This window comes from Acinonyx jubatus, chromosome C2, assembly GCF_027475565.1.
Source record: "Acinonyx jubatus isolate Ajub_Pintada_27869175 chromosome C2, VMU_Ajub_asm_v1.0, whole genome shotgun sequence".
Classification (NCBI taxonomy): Eukaryota; Metazoa; Chordata; class Mammalia; order Carnivora; family Felidae; genus Acinonyx; species Acinonyx jubatus.
Window position 1 is genome coordinate 149,440,939 of NC_069384.1, and position 19,303 is coordinate 149,460,241.

The 19,303-nt window shown below is 42.9% G+C and overlaps 1 protein-coding gene across 3 annotated transcripts in view; it reads right to left on the reverse strand.

Moving 5' to 3' along the window:
• The window catches only part of WDR48 (WD repeat domain 48), a 43,232-nt gene extending 42,600 nt beyond the window's left edge, over nt 1-632 (reverse strand). For all 3 annotated transcript variants that reach the window (XM_015062777.3, XM_027040724.2, XM_027040725.2), the window contains exon 1: nt 483-632. In XM_015062777.3, coding sequence (XP_014918263.2) covers nt 483-530 — 48 coding nt within the window. In that variant the 5' untranslated portion in view covers nt 531-632. The remainder of the gene's footprint in view (nt 1-482) is intronic.
• Between the last annotated feature and the right edge of the window lie 18,671 nt (nt 633-19,303).

Genomic DNA, 19,303 nt, shown 5'->3' on the forward strand with positions numbered 1-19,303 from the left:
GGGCTCCCGAGCAGAATCCTCCGCAGAAACCCCGCAGGACCGTGGGCGCCCCGCTGCCCCGCCACGCCCCCGCACAAGCCCACTCCGTGGCTGCCCGCCGGGGAATTGCCCGGAGGCCTCTGCTCAGACGCGGCTAGGGCAGAGCGCTTTGAAGAAAACCAAGGGAAAGGGGAGGCAGGTGGGCGGGGATCGAGGCCATCCAGATCCCGCAAGCCCACAAGAGAGCTGCAGACCCGCAACCCTGGGCTCCGAATCGCGCACCTGAGGGTCCTGGGACCGGGCCGGGCGGGCCCAGCCAGCCGCCCCCCGCCCCTTTCTCAAGCCGTTAACGCCGCGGCCCCACCCCTCGCCGCTGGCTGCGCCCCGTCCCGCTCGCCCCAAGACGCTACCCTGGCCGACCGCGGCCCGAGGCAGCTGCTCGTTGGAGGTGGGCCCGGGGCCGCAGGCCGCGTCCGGGAGGTCGAGGAGCCGGGCTCCCATACCTGCACTTTCCTCCGCCCTGCCGTGTTCTGCCGGTGATGGGCCGCCATCTTGCATGTTGACACTCCTACGTCACTTCCGGAAGTGTCTGGGACCGGGCGGATGTCCCGCCTCTTCCCCTTTAGCCAAGGGCAGGTGGTGGAGCCAAAGTTGGCCTGGCCTTGTGCTCACCTGATGCTGTTTGTCCGTGTGGCCGGCGGCTCTCTGGTGAGGTAGAAGCACCTAAAAATCGTTGTGTGGTGTAGTGGTGGCGGAAAGAGCGCCGCTTTCTGAGCCGAAGGAGCAGTCCGACTCCAGCTTCGTGGCCTTAAACCATGGCTTGCGCTGCCCTCCGTTCGGGATGCCTCCTCCAGAGGTCCAAGCAGGCAAAACGAAAACGCTGAAAGAATTAATGCTGGACATGGGAGGCTTGGACAGACCTCTCCTCTCTCTGCCCCAGCTTTCCTAGGCCGCCAAAGGAACCTACCGATTTGCCACGAAGTACCTGAAATTGTAGAATTACTAAATTGGTTTCCAGGGCGGGGAGAAATAGAAGGTTCGGAAAGAAGTGGCCCGTATCTTCAGGAGGAGCAAAATTTCTATTTAAATAAGAGATAAAAGGGTGTTATAAGAAGGCGAACATTAGATTGGTCCTGGAGATAACTTTTCTAAGTTAACAAATCCTGAAGGAGTTGAGGCTCACTCTTGTATCTGCTTCAAGGCATCTCTTACACTAGGACGGTTAGATCTGGATGAAAGTTTGCCTTGAGGACGCTTTCCTGACACTAATTATAGGTGTTGAAGAGCGCCAGGCTCTTCCTTGTGAAAGTGAATTCTTTAGAACGGCACTGTCCCATACAGCATCCGCTAGCCACATGTGGCTACTGAGTACTTGAAATTAGCAACTTCAAACAGGTAGGCTGAAACTAAACTACCTAACAGATTTCAAAGAAAGGGTAAAGAAAGGACTAAAATATTTCATTAATAATTTTAATATAGTTCTCACGTTGAAATGATGTCTTGGAAATACTGGTAAAATAAAATAGATTATTTCTTTTTTTTTAAATTTTTTTAATGTTTATTTTTGAAAAAGAGAGAGAGAGAGAGAGAAAGCGCAAGCAGGGGAGGGGCAGAGAGAGGGGGAGACAGAACGCAAAGCAGGCTCCAGGCTCTGAGTTGTCAGCACAGAGCCCTATGTGGGGCTCAAACCTGCGAACCACGAGATCATGAACCACTAGATCATAACCTGAGCCGAAGTCAGATGCTTAACCGACTGAGCCACCCAGGCACCCATAGGTTATTTCTTTTTACTTTGTATAATGTGGCTATTAGTATATTTGAAGTTACATACATATCTCACGTATTTCTATTGCATAGTGCCAGTATAGAATGATGCTTTAGAAAGTTCTTGTCCAGACAAATGCCTTTTTAAGTTAATAAATGTGGATTAGAAAAGTAGAAACTGATATCAGAAAGCTTCTTAAAACTTGCAGTGGTAACTTGTGTGGTTTTTTTTTAAGTTTATTTATTTTGAGAGAGAGAGCATGAACAGGGGAGGAGTAGACAAAGGGAGAGAGAGAATCCCAGTCAGGCTCCACACTTTCAGTGCAGAGCCTGGCACGAGGCTTCAACTCATGAACCACGAGATTATGACCTTAGCCAAAACCAAGAGTCAGACCCTCAACGAACTGAACCACCCAGGCACCCCTAGCAGTGATAACTTGTAGATAAGTTACCATTACTGCATTTTATTATGACACGTTCACTCATTTATTAATGTGTTCATTCAACAAAATATTATTTAGCATCTGTTAAGTGCCAGGCACTATATTAGGTGCTGGGCATCTAGTGGTGAGTGCACATAATCATAGTACTTAGAACCCCAGTACTTAAACCGCAGGATTTAATTAAACACATAAGTGAATATGGAATAAGTACAATGCAGAAAAATGGTTATAAGACAGGAAAGAATCCTTGAGTCAGGATCTGAGGATAGAGTTAATTTGGCAAGGAGAGGAAACAGTGTGAGCAAAGGTCTTGTGGCAGGAGGGAGCATGGAACATTCCAAGAGTTGAGGACCAGTGCTCAGCGTACAGAGAACAAGGAGAAAGACAGGCAGAGGCCATACCCAGAAAATGCCAGTTGTGTACCCATGAAGTGCCAGGCATTGTGCAGGCTTGTTGCTCTGCACAATATGGTGGTACCTGCCAGAAATGGTTTGTTAGATTGCAGTGGTCCTGCTTTGGTCCTGAAGGACAGTGAAGTCATGATGTCCTTTTAATGTGCAGAATATCCAACAGTATTGGGGCACCTGGGTGGCTCAGTTGGATAAGCAGCCGACTCTTGATTCCAGCTCAGGTTGTGATCTCACAGTTTGTAGATTCAAGCCCTGCATTGGGCTCTGTGCTGATACAGTGGATGGAGTCTGCCTTGGATTCTGTCTGTCTGTCTCCCTCTCTGTCCCTCCCTGCGTGCACTCTTTCTCTCTCTCACAAATAAGTAGAACAAACAGGAAGAAAAGTTAAAAAAGAAAAGAAGAAGAAGAAAAGAATATCCAGCAATATGTCTTGAAGTTCACTTTGCCTAAAAGGAGAGATGGCCTTGGGTAATAATAATTGATGGCGCAAGGCTAATTATTTGGCCAGTTGGTCAAGGACATTGGAAAGAGCAAGACTGGAGAACTGGTGACAAGGAAGATTTGGGATGGGATATGCCGATGGACCTAGCAAAAGGAAACTTCTGCTCTGTGGAGGAAGCTCAGCCTCCTTTTCCAGGCTCAGCACTGGCTCAGTGGAATCATGAATGAAACAGAAAGGGTAACAGGACTGGAGCTCTGCCTAGGACCACCACGCACTGTCGGGCGTTCAGGTTGCCAGCAACAATGACCAGTTCTGAGTTGGTGAGATAGCCCCTGCTCCGGGAGGATCAACCAACCACTTGGAGGCAAGTCATTTCCTTTGGCCCTACCCAGTCATTGAGAGAGAGAGCAGTTATGTCCTCTCTGCAATATACTTACCCTACATTTCCATTTGTTTCCCTGCTTGCTGTGCTGGTGTAAACACCACCATCTGGGGATTGAATGAATGCTTTACATACAATCATTGTGTCTGATGCCATATAGCTTCTGACCAGGAAACTCACTCTGTAATGAAAGAAATAGCACACTGGGCTATTGCCCATAGAATTCATTGGTCTAATTGCACTGTCTGTCCCCAGGAAGCACATGTCTTACTGAAGATGTTAGTTATGGTGCTTTCTTGGAGATAGCCCTTTTTGCAGCATATGCTTTGAACTTAGTGTCCAATATTTGGTACTTTTCCTTAATGTTCTTGCTGTCTATTGCTGTATAACTATCCCAAAACGTAGTGGTTTAAAACAACTACATTTACTTTGCTTACAAATCCATAATTTATGCAGGGCTCGTGAGGACAGCTTATCTCTGTTTCACTTTCCACTTAATGCCATCTGGGGCAGCCAAAAAGTTGGGGGCTGAAATCATCTAAAGCCTCCCTCTTTCACATGTCTGGGGACTGATGCTGAATCTGTGGCCAGAACATCTACTCATGGCCTTTCCACAGTGCTGTTTGGTTCCTCACAACATAGTATCTGGGTTCCAAGGGCAAGCATCCCCAGAGAGAGAAATGTGGGTGGAAACTGTAATGTCTTTTCTAAACTAACAGTGGAAGCCCAATAACTTTTTTAAAGTTTATTTTGAAACAGCAAGAATGAGGGAAGGGCAGAGAGAGAGGGAGAGAGAGAGAGAATCCCAAGCAGGCTCTGCACTGTTAGCACAGAGCCCCATATGGGGCTCCATCTCATGAACTGTGGGACCGTGACCTGAGCTGAAACCAAGAGTCGGACGCTTAACCCTCTGAGCCACCCAGGTGCCCTGTGGATATGTTTTAAAACTATCAGGCTTCCATAGGCCAAATTAATGGATTTAGGAACAAAGGGATGTTATGGAACTTAAATTTTTTTTGAACTTCCATTCTCTGAGATTCTGGTTTGGAGGTTTTGCTGGTTTGAAGGGTTTGTTACCAAAGAAAGGAATTCTTCCAACAAAGGCTGAGCAATGGTGCCACTGATCTGGGGGTAAGACTGCCATCTAACCATGTTGCACGCCTTGTGTCACTGGAGAGGCAAGAGAAGGAAAAGGAGAAGAACAAGGTTATGGTATTAGCTGGAGTGAGTCACCCTGATCGTCCAGCGGATAGTTCTATCAGACACACAGATCCCTTAGCGATGAAGGTACTGGCTGAAAGTAAAGGGAACTCAGAATGGCTTGTGGAGAAAGGGAGTCACTAAGGTGGTGAAGTCCTCATGATCAGCGGAAGCAGTGAGAGCTGGCATCTATCCTTGTATCTCCTTTCTTGAAGAGTATCATGTACACTTCTATGTGTTTTAATTTTTATTTTATTTCTTTGCCCTCTACTCCACTGTTCTGTGTAGGGTGTGCTATTGTTGGTAAACTTCATTATTTATTTAGCCTACAAGTTACAAAGGAATGGATATCAACCAGAGGTTCTGGACTTGGACATGGACAGATGGATGTGGTAACTGATGAAACATTGGCTGACTTTCTCGGAGAGTTGTAGAGTGAAGTGGGCCTCTGATTGTATGAAGGATATTTGCAACATTTTAAGTAGCACCTTTTTTGAAGTATAAGCATTGAAAGCAGCGGTTGTATCAGTGTTGGGCAGCCAAAGAGATGACTTTGAGTTAGACATTTGTGTGGTGTTATTTTCCGCCATTTGCCATTTGAGTTCTTTTTCTGTGTTTGGGGAATCCCCGCTGTGTTTCTTGGTGGTGATGAGCATTGCTTACAGAAAGTGAGAAAGACGGTTACTCGCTTTTTCTAGCCTTCTTAACAGTGAGAGTGTATGCATGTGACCTCAGCTTGATCAATCAGATGACACCTTGACTTCAACTTTATGAGAAACTCTGAGCCAACACATTCACAAAAATGCTCCCAAATTCCTGATTTATAGAAACTGTGTGAGATAATGTTTCTTGTTTTAGGTACCTTCCTTGTGGGAGAATTTGTTATGCAGCAATAGATAGCTGATACATCCTCCCTTCTCCATAAGGAGGGGACACGTCACAGTACCTACACAGCTGTGCAAAGATATTCTCATCATCGGTCTCCACAATCACTATTTCATTCTTTGTCTTGTCTTGTGTAACTGCCAGGCGGCTTATCCTGGAAGAATTCCTTCATCAATCTCTTAGCATTTCTGGCATGGGCAGATTAGCAACTTTATTCAAAATGTAAGAAGGCTTGACAACTATTATATTGTTCTCAGATTTTGAGATCTCTGCCTAGGGTCCTGGGCAACATGAAAACTTTGCTATCCTGCAAGAAAAATCCTCACACATATTAAGTAAAAATGCAGTAAATGTAAAAAGTAAATTAGAGTTCTAGAAGGCTTCTACATCCAAATAGACCAGATATGTTCTTTCTAAATCTCTCTGGTGGTTGATGCTGCCAGTTACTTGAGCAAGTTAACTAACTTCTCTCTTCAGTTTCCGTATCTGTAAAATAGAATAACAAGGGTATCTATCTCATATGGTTCTTATGAAGGTAAGTGAAATAATCTATGCTAACATATTACCTGGTATGTAGGGAATATTCAGTACATTTTAGGTATCATTTTTAATCATCACCTTGCTCAGGAAGCATTGCCAAAGTGCTGTATTTTCTGAGGGTAGATTGTCTCAGAAGTTTCATGTAATGTAGGCTCTATCACTTTTTAAAGTTTTCAGACCAACTAAAAATTTCATATCTTTTATTCTTGCCTCCTCTCTTGTTCTCAACAGACTGGAAAAAGATTTGTGAGATGATAAGGCGTTTTTAAAGCGTGAGCACCCTCATGCTTAAATCCCTGTTTTTTTGGTTCCATGATCAATCCATTTATTGAACAAAGTGAAGGTAAACAGATATGTCTTTGTACCATACCTCCGACTTGCCATCTTGCCATCACTAGGGGGAGACATGAATGTTGTCTTGTTTTTTGTTTTAATTATTTAAGAGGAATTACTATGTTTTTTTAATGTTTATTTATTTTTAATTTTTTAATGCTTATTTATTTTTGAGAGAGATAGAAAGACAGAGTGCGAGCAGGGGAGGGCAGAGGGAGAGGGAGACACAGAATCCAAAGCAGGGTCCAGGCTTTGAGCTGTCAGCACAGAACCTGACACGGGACTCGAACCCATGAACCGTAAGATCATGACCTGAGCTGAAGTCAGATGCTCAACCGACTGAGCCACCCAGGTGCCCCTATTTATTTACTTTTGAGAGAGAGAGAGAGAGAGAGAGAGAGACAGAGAAAATGAGCCAGGGAGGGGCAGAGAGAGAGGGAGAGAAAGAATCCCAAGCAGGCTCTGCACTGTCAGCACAGAGCCAGATGTGGGGCTTGAACCCATGAACTGTGTGATCATGACCTGAGCTGAAATCAAGAATCAGATGGTCAACTGACTGAAGCCCCCCAGGTGCCCGAAGAATTAATATGCTTTTGAAAATTTGTTTACAAACACGAAACCATATAGAGCCTTGGTTTGCAACTACTGCTGTCCTAATGCATTAATTTGGATATTTGAAAGATGAATTTTTTAAAAAGTATAAAATTTTCAGCCTCACATGGAAGTGCGAAATAAGCTTTTTAATGTAAGCCTGTCATGACATCAGTCAGAAATGTGGGGAAATTGAGAAGCTGCATAAATTTTCCTGTAACTCTTTAATGATTCTCTACTAAGAAGAGTTTGATATATAACAGACATCATAACATCATAACTACATTATAATATCATAACATTATAACATCATAACTATGTAAGTATGCATAAGTAAGTCAATTTTATACAAGTAAATACAGAGACTCAGAATGCATAAGATGTTTATATCAAAAATTGTGCTATTTTATGCCTTGTCAGTAACTCCTCAGGTTTAAATGCAGTTTTAGAAGGTATGATACTAAGTGACTCATCATTCAACAGTTCACTTATTTCTGAACACACTGGGAAAAAATAGCCTTTGGTTCTTTTTATTACTTTTTGTCTATATTTTCCACATGCCAATATTAGAAATATACACCAGTCTCTTGAGCTCCAAAAATGTTTCCACCTCCTTCCAACCTCCCACTGGAGGGCAGTAGAGAACCATCCAGACCATCACTGATTTTGGACCTCCCTGGCTGTAATGTGACAAATTAAATCTTAAAATGCCTAATACTTATTTCCTTCTGCTAAAATGTCATAATCAAAGTATCTTTTCAGGAAATCAATATGCTTCCATAAAAAAGCCATAATTTATTGTAAAAACAAAAGAAAATAGAGCAAAAGTTTTGCATTTATAAGCATATACTAAGTGGAAAAAATTAAAACTACATCACAAATGTGCTTTGTTTGCGGTGGGATTTTTGTAGCTGACTGGCTGAAACTTCCCAAAATGCTAGTCCTAAAAAGTACATTGGATGTGAATCTTGCTCCACAAACTCTGCTATAGCACATTAGATTATTAAAATTATATCAACCGTAATTTTGAGCACCCAGCCAGCCAAAATGATGGCGAAGTCTACTTAAGTCATTTCTTAGACTCCCCTAGTCACCCTGATCCAAGTAAATCACTCATAGATTTCAGGAGTTATATATAGGGAGGCACAGTAGTCCCAGGCCACAGTGGTTAGGTCTGCGATGCCCAGTGCCCTTTGAAAGTAGCCAGGCTTCTGGCTTTTTCCTGCACAGGAAATGGGATTTTTTTTGTTATAGCTGGAAATCCCGGTGCCTTGGTCCCTGTTTCCCTGAGATCACTAGCCATCATTGATCAGGTTCTGTCACTGTTAGGAGGAAAATTTTTCCTTTACCCTTCACGGTTCTCTTGGCTGGCCTAAGAATTAAGTTGACATGAGGCAGAATCACAGGAAAAAAAATTTAATTTGATTACATACATAGGGGGACTCCATAAGAATATGAAACCCACAGGCAGTCAGGAAATTGAGGCTTATCCAGAGCTAAGGAGAAAGGGCTAGGGGTCTGGGACTTCAAAAGGAAGATAATTCCCAGGAAGACAAAAGAGATAAACGTTTGGTAAACAAATGTGTGTTGGGCCATCCAGAAACAATGGGACATAAAGAGGAGTTTTGTACTGTAGTTGTTTATGGTGATTGCTCCCTTCCTGGAGCAGGTCCTCTGTCTAAATTCTTTTAGGCAGTCAGTGGGAAGGTCAAAGTTTCTTCCTCAGCCTTTTGTTTCTTAAAAATAACCAGCCTAAAATAATCCACAAGCCAAAGAGAAACATTTTGGGGAGGCAAATTTGCATCCTTTACAGTCAGTCACCAACCTGGACGCTTTCAACAGTGGTCGCAGGTCGTCAGCCCTTGCAGAACCTTTCCTGATTTCATTGACTTCTCTGCCTTCCAAAGAGAATGGATTTTTTTCCCCTACTCACCCTTTCCCACCTAGATTCATAGTTTAACCTCTTCAGTGATCCCCGGCTTTCACTAAAGGCAAAACCAAATGTAGTCTTTAGGCATAAGGCCTACTAAGCACTGGGGACTGGCAACCATCAGCAGAAGGTGGGGAAGGAAGGAAAATTGCAGAAAACCAAAATACAGTCTAATGTCTTAACAAATTATCCCCACAGAAGCTGGAACTGAAGACCATTCTTTGCCTAGTCATCTCCCAATGGAAACCACAGGCATTCTTCATGCCTCTAAGCACCTTCCAACTGCATTCAAAATCAGGGCTGTGAGTCTGGAAATCTTTCTTTGCTAATTTGTTGTACATGAATGCCTGTAGAAGCCTTTGAGTGGTAAATGCTGTGGGAGGGGCAGTTTCCATGGTGACTTTTCAGCGCACCCTTTTCCTTGCACTTCAATTAGATCTTCATTGCTGAGCTGCTGTGAATGAGAAGGTAAGGACTCGGTCACATCTGGAGGGCAGGAGGCTGCATCTAGATGCAGCCTTTCTAGATGCAGATACATTGTGAACCCGCTGAGTTGTACTATGCTTGCCTGGTCCCATCTCTACACGGTTGCCCCAGCCCCACTGTGGGAAAAGATGTTTGCAACACCCATGACAAAAGGTCAATTTCCTTAACACCCGAACAAGTTAATGTGAACAATACCAAAACAATAGGGAAAAATGGGCAAAGGACATAAATAGCTCCCAGAGAAAGAAAATTGATGGCTTACATTATATGAAAATATGCCAATCTAATTCATAATGAAAGAGATATGTACTTAATTAGATAAAGATTCCATTTTTTACCTACCACCCTGGAAAAGATCTTAAGGTTTGATAATGTGCTGTGTTCAGAGAATATGAAAAACCATCATTTTATACACTCTTAGTGGGTGGATAAATGGGTATAATTTCTTTGGAGAATGATTTAGTCCTTCTTCTAGAAAGACATCCTACAAGTGTAATTACATTTGACTTAAAAACACAAGTAAAATCATATTTATCGGAGCCTTGTTGAAGCAAATGATGAATAGATTAAATGAGTTACTGATAAATCAGACAGTTACTCAGACAGAGACCAAAATAAAGTTAGGTTTTCCTCACACCCCATGAGTTGTGTGTTCAGCCTATTGGCTAAACACTGTTAAAGGATAATTCTCAAAAAAAAAAAAAAAAAAAAAAAGTAAAATCATGACTCTCATGCAGATATAAAATGAACACGTGTTCCAGATTTTATTTTGCTCATAACGAAGGAACTAGGCAGATGTCATAACTGGCTCAAAGGAGAAGTCAGAGAAGGACAAATTCATGTGGAGTAAAGGAGTGTTGAAATGAATGTGCAAAATGCGGGTTTTCCACAGGTGGGGGAGCTTGTCCCTGCACCTGCCAGCATTGATTTGCATGTGGGTAGACAGGAGTTACTTTGCATTGTTATCTGTGATTTACAGAGTTGTAAAATAGCTCTCAGAAACCGAATCAGTTAGGCTGCAGGGTGTGCTGTGGTGCAGTTTCCACGGTAGCTATTTTCTGTACGAGCTTTAAGTGACTTAAGTGATAAACGCGAGGAGTCTAATAGAGTGTAAGACACTGGAGGCCCAATTATATTCCAAAAAGGACGTTGAAGTATGGGCACATGTATATATGCACATACACATCGACTGTTCCTCTACGGAGACAGAAGAAATCGGTGATTGTGGCTGACACTCAGGAGAGGGATTGAAAGTTGGGAATGTGAAGCGAAAGAGGAATCTGCTTTTCACCGTCCACCTTTATATATTGCTTGATTTTTTTCCTTTACGTTTGCCATGAGTATGTATTATTTTTCCAAGGCAATCTTTTGTAAACCTCCGTGTGACAAATAGTAAAGCAATAACATGTATAAATCAAGCATCACAGGAAGTACGCGGAGAAATGCATAGAAATGTAATAGGGGAGGGGAGTCCTTAACAAACCTCTTTCGGGCTTTGATTGTTGATCAGACAAAAAATAGATAAAGCAATGAAAAGCAGCTTTCAGCATGGATTGCATATTAAGACCAATTAGGGAGCTTCTTTGGAAAAGCTGTTTTATTTCAAACCTATGCAGAAGCAGACAGACCGGCCTAATGAACCCAGGGGACCCAGCACCCACCTTTCACAGTTTTACCAATTCATGGCCAGCTAATTCTCCCTCCACTTTCCCTCTTTCCATACTATATTGAAGCAATCCCAGGAATCATATGCTTTCATATACAAACATTTTCTCTAGCAAGTATCTCTAAAATGTAAGGAATCTTGTAAAAAACATAGCCACAATACCATTATCACTTTTTTAAATAAAAAAATCACAAGCACAGTATTCTTATCACACCTGAAAAATAAACGGCAACTCTTTAACTTCATCAAAGATTCAGTGTTAAAATCTCTAATTGTTTTATGAATGTCATTAAAAAAAAAACAGTTTTGTTTGAATTAGGACCTGAATAAGGTCCACACATTTTGATTAGTTGACGCATCTCTCAAGTCTTTTATTGTAATCTAAACATTATCTGGGGGGCTTCTAGAAACTGTTGTTGTCCAGGCTCCATCCTGACAGTGTTGAATTTTACCTGAGCCCAGTGCTCTGGAAAACAGTGACAGTCAAGGCACGCACACGCACAGAATCTCTTTTGTGTTCTGGAAAAGGCTTACTACAAAGAACCATCATTTCCCATATGACTTAGGTAAGTCTCATGCATGCTCCCTTGTTTACCTTTCACAGGGCTAGGCACAGACCCTCTCAGTTCCCAGCTGTGGCCTCATAGATGATTAGCTGACCCGCTTGTTCCCGCTGACCAATCAGAACAAAATCCTTGTTAACCAAACTTTGGTAAAGAGTCTCTTCAAGTCTCTGAGCTTTGCCCCACCCCTAGCCTGAGCCAGCACATAACTCCTCCTTAAAAGCCTCTCCTCAGGGTTTACATTCTCTGATCTACTGTCCCGTTAGGTCACCCTTTCACCCCACTTCCCCACATCTAGTTCCTTCTAGTCTTGTTTATTCTTCTCCATAAAGGCAGAATTCTTCTTGCCTAACACTCGAGATCTTATGGTCAGAGCCTCTCCCTGCAGCACCAGTCCCTCCCAGCTCCTTCTCATTAGTCCTTTCCAGGAGTCTCTCCTTACGAAATCTGGATTTGTTTTTTTATTTGACAAGCCCCAGAAATTTTGATAGATTTATCTCCCATTGATTATAATATGAAATGAGATTTGAGAACCACTGCTTAACAGATGTTAACCATGCAATTATGAGGATAATCCAATACATATATATCTGTGTTTTGTGTTCCTCTAGAGAACAGGTTCTGAGGCGAGGTCTTGTGCAGATGGTTTATTTAGGAGGTAATCTCAGGAAGCACAAGAGAGAGAGCAGGATGGAGGAGAACCCCATCCAGGATGCACAACGAGCAGGTTTCACCTATGGGTAACTGAAACTTAGTTCCTTTGGGGGACTCTTGGAAGAACATGTAGAATGTATGTTAGATTTGACCTCTCCAGGGACAGCAAAGCTGGAGTATTTATCCGCTTTCTCCTGTCCTTCACTGGTTGAGCAGTTGTCTCTGAGGGTTTTAAGTCCCAAACTTTGCTGGGCACTTTCAAGCAGAGAAGCAGAAATGTATAGGTTTTTGAGGGGACCATCAGCACATTGTCCCCTGCAGCTGCAGGCAAAGTCCGAGGGGTATGGAACTGGAATCAAGAGCGTGTGCTACTGTGTTGAACTTTATACCTACAGAGAATACCCCCTTTTCACTTCTGGCGAGTGCCAATCGAATGGCAAAAGTTGGCCACAAAGGATTCCCTATAAGTTCCCACAAACAGACATTTTAACTAAGATTTGTTGGATACTTACTATGTGCTAAAGGATTTACATGGATTATCTTCGTTTAATTCTCAGGGCAACACCTGAAATAGGTATGATTATTATCTCAGTTTTACAAATGAAGAAATTGAGCCTCAGGTGAAATACTCTGCCCAAGGTCATACAACCAGGAAAGACAGAGCAGGGATTTAAATCCCAGCCTCCTGACTCCAGAAAACAGTGCTAACCGCTCCGCGGTATGCTTCCACATAGCCTTTAATCATGATGTGGGAAAACTACAGATTAATAATAACAATGCTATAACGATCCAACAATAAATACTCCTATCGTTTGGGGATTAAAAAAATTTCTCTATAGAGAAAATGAAAACGCCAATAAGAAAAACCCTATATGGCCAAACAGATGAGTTCTGGTTATAGCTGTGATGAAAAGGAGTATCATTATAAGTAAGAGTGACATTATATGAATCAAGCATTCTGCTCAAAAGGTTAGGAAAAGAATAAATCAGCATTGGATAATGTAAGTAAGGAATTCGTAAAAATAACAATAGAGAGGACTTCCAATTCAGCTCAAGATGGAGTAACAGGAATTAGATGTACCCTCCTGCCTGGATAATCAAAAAGCAGACAAAACGTATGAAACAGGTTTTCAAGGCGCTCTACCAGGCAACAAAGGACAGTGATCCCTGATGGGAAACCAGGTGAGCCCCACCTTGAGAGAGTTTCCAGGCCTTGGTGGAAGAAGGGGAACCCAGCAGACTCCTTGAGGAGGAAGGAACTCGGAGTCTGGAGGAGAATAAGAAAGCTGGAGTTCTCAGGATGGGCTACGAAACAGGAGAAAACTGCACATTGGGAGAAACCCAGAGACATGTAGAGTGTTCTCACGTCTTCAGCAGAACACTGGTCAGTGAATGCATGTAGAGAAATAACCTGCGGACAGGGAAAGCAGCACCCAAAAGTGTGAGAGGTAGCAATGCACAGTGCTCACACAGAGCCAGGAATGGTGCCTCTTCCCACCAGCCAGACTGGGAAACCTCAAGACGCACAGGGCACTGGGTAAGGTACACACAAGAGTCTTAACCTCCATACTGGGAAACAGTCAGCCCTAGAATGAGCACTGTGGAAGTCCCACCCAACAAATCATCAAACCAAGACCAAAGGATCAAACGCTTTCCAAGTTACTTAGTAGGGACCCAGAACGAAGCTCAGAAATATTTACTGGAAGACAAATTGTCCATACATAACAAGTGAATTTTATAATATCTGCTATCCAATATATAACTGCCAGGCAATGCAAAGAAGTAGGAAATATGACCCATGATGAAGGGACAAATTATTCAGTTGAAACCACCCAGAATGGACACAGATATAAGAATTAGTAGACAAGGATATAAAGTTATAACCATATACATATGTTCAAAAAGTTAGGTAGAGACATGGAAGATGTTTTTAAAAACACTCAAATAGTGCTTTCAGAGATGAAAATTAATAAGTGAGCTGTGGGACAACTTCAAGTACCCTAATATAAATATAGTTGGAGTCTCTGGGGGGGGGGCGGGGAAGACAAAAAAAAATTTAAATAAATAATGATTGAAAATTTCCCAAACTTGAGGGAAACTATAAACATATACATATGAAACTTCACAAATATTCAAGCACAATAAAGTTGAAGAAAACAACATTGGCGCCCATCATAATTGATGAGGGAGCGTAAGGCAAGCTGACACCCCCATACCCCCCCCCCCCACTCCCAGTAGGGATATGTGTGACATTCCTCAGGCACTCCTGGCTGCCCAAGAATAAAGGAAAGGGGAAAATAAATGGTTAACTGAGAGATCACGGTTCTGCAGGACATGAGTTTCCATCAGTTTACAAATGTACAAATGTCTTAGCAAATTATAAGAAAAAGGCAATCTTATCAATAGCCTAATCTCCAGAAACCCATAGACTCAGTTTCCTGGAGCCCCCTCCCCTCCATAGTGATGGGGAACAAAGACAAGAAGGAAATGGCAGGTAAAATTAAATTTCTCTGTAACATGCAGTCCATTGACAAATACTTGAGGCAAATACAGAGACCATTTCTCCGGGAACCCCCTACTGTCCTAACGTTAATGCCTCACTAAAGGGAAAACAATCTTAGCTTGACAATAGCAAGGCCTCTGGCGTCTTAGGAGTCCTCATTAGCATATGAAAGTCCTTTTGCAGGCCTCCCTTTTGCTTTTAATCTACCTCAAATCCATGGTATATAATCAGTTGCTCTTCACAACCCCAGTGCTGCTCTTTCGGCCCATGGGTAGGGTCCCTGTGCTTTAATAATGTCTTTTTGCGTCAAAGACATCTCAAGAATTCTTTCTTGGCCATCAGCTCCGGACCCCTACTACTCCAAAACCCCGTCAATAATCAAATGGCTTAAAAGCAGTGATAAAGAGAGAATCTTGAAAACAACTAGAGAAAAAAGGCATTTTACATATGGAGGAACAAGGGTAAGGATGAGTTCAGATTTCTTGTTGGAAATAATGCAAGTGAGAAGATAATAGAGCAATAGCTTCAAGCGCTAAAAGAAAAAAAAAAACCCATCAACCTAGAATTCTATACTCAATAAAATATCTTTCAAAAATGAAGGTGAGGGGTGCCTGGGTGGCTCAGTCGGTTGAGCGTCCGACTTTGGCTCAGGTCATGATCTCGCGGTCTGTGAGTTCAAGCTCTGCGTCGGGCTCTGTGCTGACAGCTTGGAGCCTGGAGCCTGCTTCGGATGCTGTGTCTCCCTCTCTCTCTGCCCCTCCCCACTCATGCTGTGTCTCTTAAAAAAATTTTTTTTAAATAAAAAAAAAAGGTGAAATAAGGTGAAAGGTTTTTAGACTTAACGAAGGTGGAAAGAATTAATCACTACTACATCACACACAAGAAGAAATATTAAAGGATGTCCTTCAGGCAGGAGGAAAATGATGCCACATAGAAATGTGGATCTATACAATGAAATACACAGCAACGGTTCCATTGATGTGGAGGCATTTCTACACAATGGAGATAAATAAGACTTTGTCTGGAATTGGGATTCATTAAGGTACTTCCTAATACCTGCAAATTCGATAGGAAAGGTCAGTCACTATAGGGGAAAGGGATAATAGCAACCCCAAAAGGCAGGATGATTAAGAATGAAGGTTGGGGTCACCTTACTAGGTAAAGAATGCCAAGCAGCCAAGGTTCTGAATGAAGTCAAGGGCAACATGGAATGGGTAGAGGGAGAAGGATATGATAAATAATCAGCTATGGCCTTGTGATCAGTTATGAAGTTGAGAACTAAGGCTGCTCTATTATGTGTATTTTAATGAGTGATTTCAACACCCCCTTCCTTTCCCTGTGGTTTTGCATAAAGAGTTTTGGCAGTGCTTGTGGAGGGGGGGGGGCTCAGTTGGTTAAGCATTTGATTCTTAATTTCAGCTCAGGTCATGATCCCAAGGTCATGGGATCGAGCCCTGCATCAGGCTCCATGCTCAGCATGGAGATTCTCTCTCTCTCTCTCTCTCTCTCTCTCTCTCTCTCTCTCTCTCTCTCCACTCCCCCACCCCCGCTCGCTGTCTCTAAAAAAAGTGTTTATAATTTTATAATTTCAAACTTTATAGGCAACCAGGTTATGAGGCATCACACTCAGGCCCAATGGTGCTGCATATCCCTTGGAGATCCTAGACTTGATACAGACAACCTGGTAGATGGAACTGTGTTCCCTCTTGTTGGGGAGAAGGTGAGAGCATCTTCATTTGTAGGATACATCTTCTGCCTGGCCTAATCTCCAGAAACCCATAGACTGACAACCCTTTGTGTTGTGTTGGTTCCAGCTGATTCATAGTGATGCTATTGGCTAGGAATGCCTGAAGCACTTACCCAGACCTATTTTATTGTTAGCAAGACCCCACAGACAGTTCCCCACCAGGGCCAGCATTGTGGCTGGATTAGCCCTTGAGATTCTTCTTCTTACTTTTTAATTATTATTTTATTATTTTTTAATGTTTATTTATTTTTGAGAGAGAGAGAGGTTGGGAGAGAGAGAGAGAGAGAGAATGCAAACAGGGGAGGGGCAGAGAGAGGGGAGACACAGCATCCGAAGCAGGCTGCAGGCTCCAGGCTCTGAGCTGTCAGCACAGAGCCCAACCCCAGGGCTCAAACTCACAAACCTTGAGGTCATGACCTGGGCTGAAGTCAGATACTTAACCGACTGAGCCACCCAGGTGCCCCTTCTGATTCTTATCATGATTGTAGGATGCATTTCAGCAAGAAATGATCAGAGAACTTTGAGGAACAGGATTTATTACTCACAAGTGCTGGAGGGCCATATAGTGAGGTCTAGGGTAAAGGGAAAAGAGGGAAGGAAGGAAAGATAGAGGGAGAGAGAAAAAGAGAGGGAGAGAGAGGACCTAGGGCTCTGCCTTTATTAGGGTCCAAGGGTGGGTTGTCTGGGGTTTCATAAGTTTCATTGGCTAATGTAACACTGAAGAGTGGGAATTAATTAGGGCATGGGACAAGAGAATCAGGGTCATTTGAGTGGTCAGTTGTCTAGGTTACTCAGTGCTCTCTGAAAGCGGAAACTTCATGGGTAGTGGTGGCTCAATCCCTTATCTGGTTGTTTTGCTAGTAGCTGTGTCACACAGCCGGCAAAATGTTTATTCATTTTGTTTATTAAAATGTCTTTGAAAGTGGATGCCTCAGCAATTGAAAGCTTAACGCCAGGCACATACACTGCAGTTTTATGTTAGGTAGGGGCATGGAGTTGTTTCAGAGGGTTACGCATGGGTAGAAAGATGGGAACGAATGCTGAGTAGCAAAAGGGGTGGACTGTGCTGATGCGGCTCTTGTCATGCCTCACCTGGCCCCTTCCCTGATTGATGGGGGCTTGCCTGCCACCCGCCACACTTTCCAGACCCTCATGTCTGCTGGCTTCTGGCCGCGTTTGGCACCACTGGGAACCCGGAAAGAAAAGAAAGGAGGAAGCCAGGGAATTTCTTTGTCTTCTTCTCTGTTCTGGGCATCATCTGTGGCGGGGGGCCACGTCTCCTCCATAGAACAGCTATGACATGTATACCCTTTTATGTCTGTGACAGTGTGTGTGTGTGTGTGTGTGCGCGCGCGCGCGCGCGCGCGCGCTTTTAAAATGTGCTTTTGAAATGTGTCGCTGGGTCACTCTGGTTGCTAGAGCTGCTAAGGAAAAAGATTGGAAGACACTATTAATGATGCAGTCTGTTAAAGGTGGTTTTCTCTAAGTGGTAGCATTATTGATGACTTTTCTTCATTTGGTTATTTTTAAAAAAGAAAAAACAGTATGCCCCCTCTCACCTCCGTTAATACTCTTTGATGAATAGTGCAAACTGTCACCTGGTATTTATTTTCATGCACGCCTAATTGCAGCTAATCAAGCATTTACCTTGCATTTACAGGCTCTTGCTACAGGTACATTTTTAGCTATCCTCAGTAAAGAAACATAATTGCAGTAGAAACCATAGAAATGAACATAAGAAAAAGTAAGAGTATCATCACTTATTACTTAAGCATAATTCCTTTTTTCTAGCCACAGAGATCAGGAAGAGAAACAGCATCTTAAATAGAATTTACCAAGCAGAGAAGCTGTTGACAAGGAGCTCAGATAAAAACACCATGGCATTTGCATGTAATGAAACTGTATCCACAACGCCAATTTTATTCGATGAATAGAATTATGGATTATTTAATTGGCAAATCTTGAAGCCCAAATCAAATGCTATTTTCTTCTCCAAAATGTTTTCATTTCTGTGTTAAAGATAAAAGAGTTTCCTTGTTCAGATCAATCTGACCTGCCTTTGCTGTCCAGAATGTTACTGGTAGAGCCTACAATAGGTTTTTAGACTTAATTATAATCTTAGTGACCATCAAGTGCAGCCCTCTAATTTAATAGGAAATTGAGACCAAGTGACTTGGTTAGGCGAGTAAGTGGCAAAGCCAGGACCACAAACCACCCTCTTGATTCTACCTTCACTGCTTCCCATAAATACTAGCGGCTCTCAAATAGTGGTTTGTCTGCAAACCACACCTACCCTCCTCAGTGTTCTGACTCTTGTGATTCTCTTATGTTCCCTTCCCCAGTTGAAAACCAGCATGTTATAATCTCCCACCTCTCAATTAAGAATTTAAAATCCCCAATTTACTATGTTATCTCTTGGCTTTCTACTGTGGGAGATGTGGGGTTAGCGTTCTTTTGCCTACCGTCCTTTTAGCCCCCCGGTCCTGCCCCCAGTCCCCCAACATAGTTATGCCATACCTTTTTTTTTTTTAAGTTTATTTATTTATTTTGAGAGATACAGAGACAGCACAAGTGGGAGAGGGGCAGAGAGAGGGAGACAGAGTATCCCAAGCAAGCTCTGTGCTGCTAGCACAGAGCCTGATATGGGGCTTGAACTCATGAAACCACGAGATCATGACCTGAGCCAAAACCAACAGCCGGCCGCTTAACTGACCGAGCCACCCAGGTGCCCCAGTTATGCCATACTTTTGATTAGACAATATCAGTTTACATTAATATGTCTATG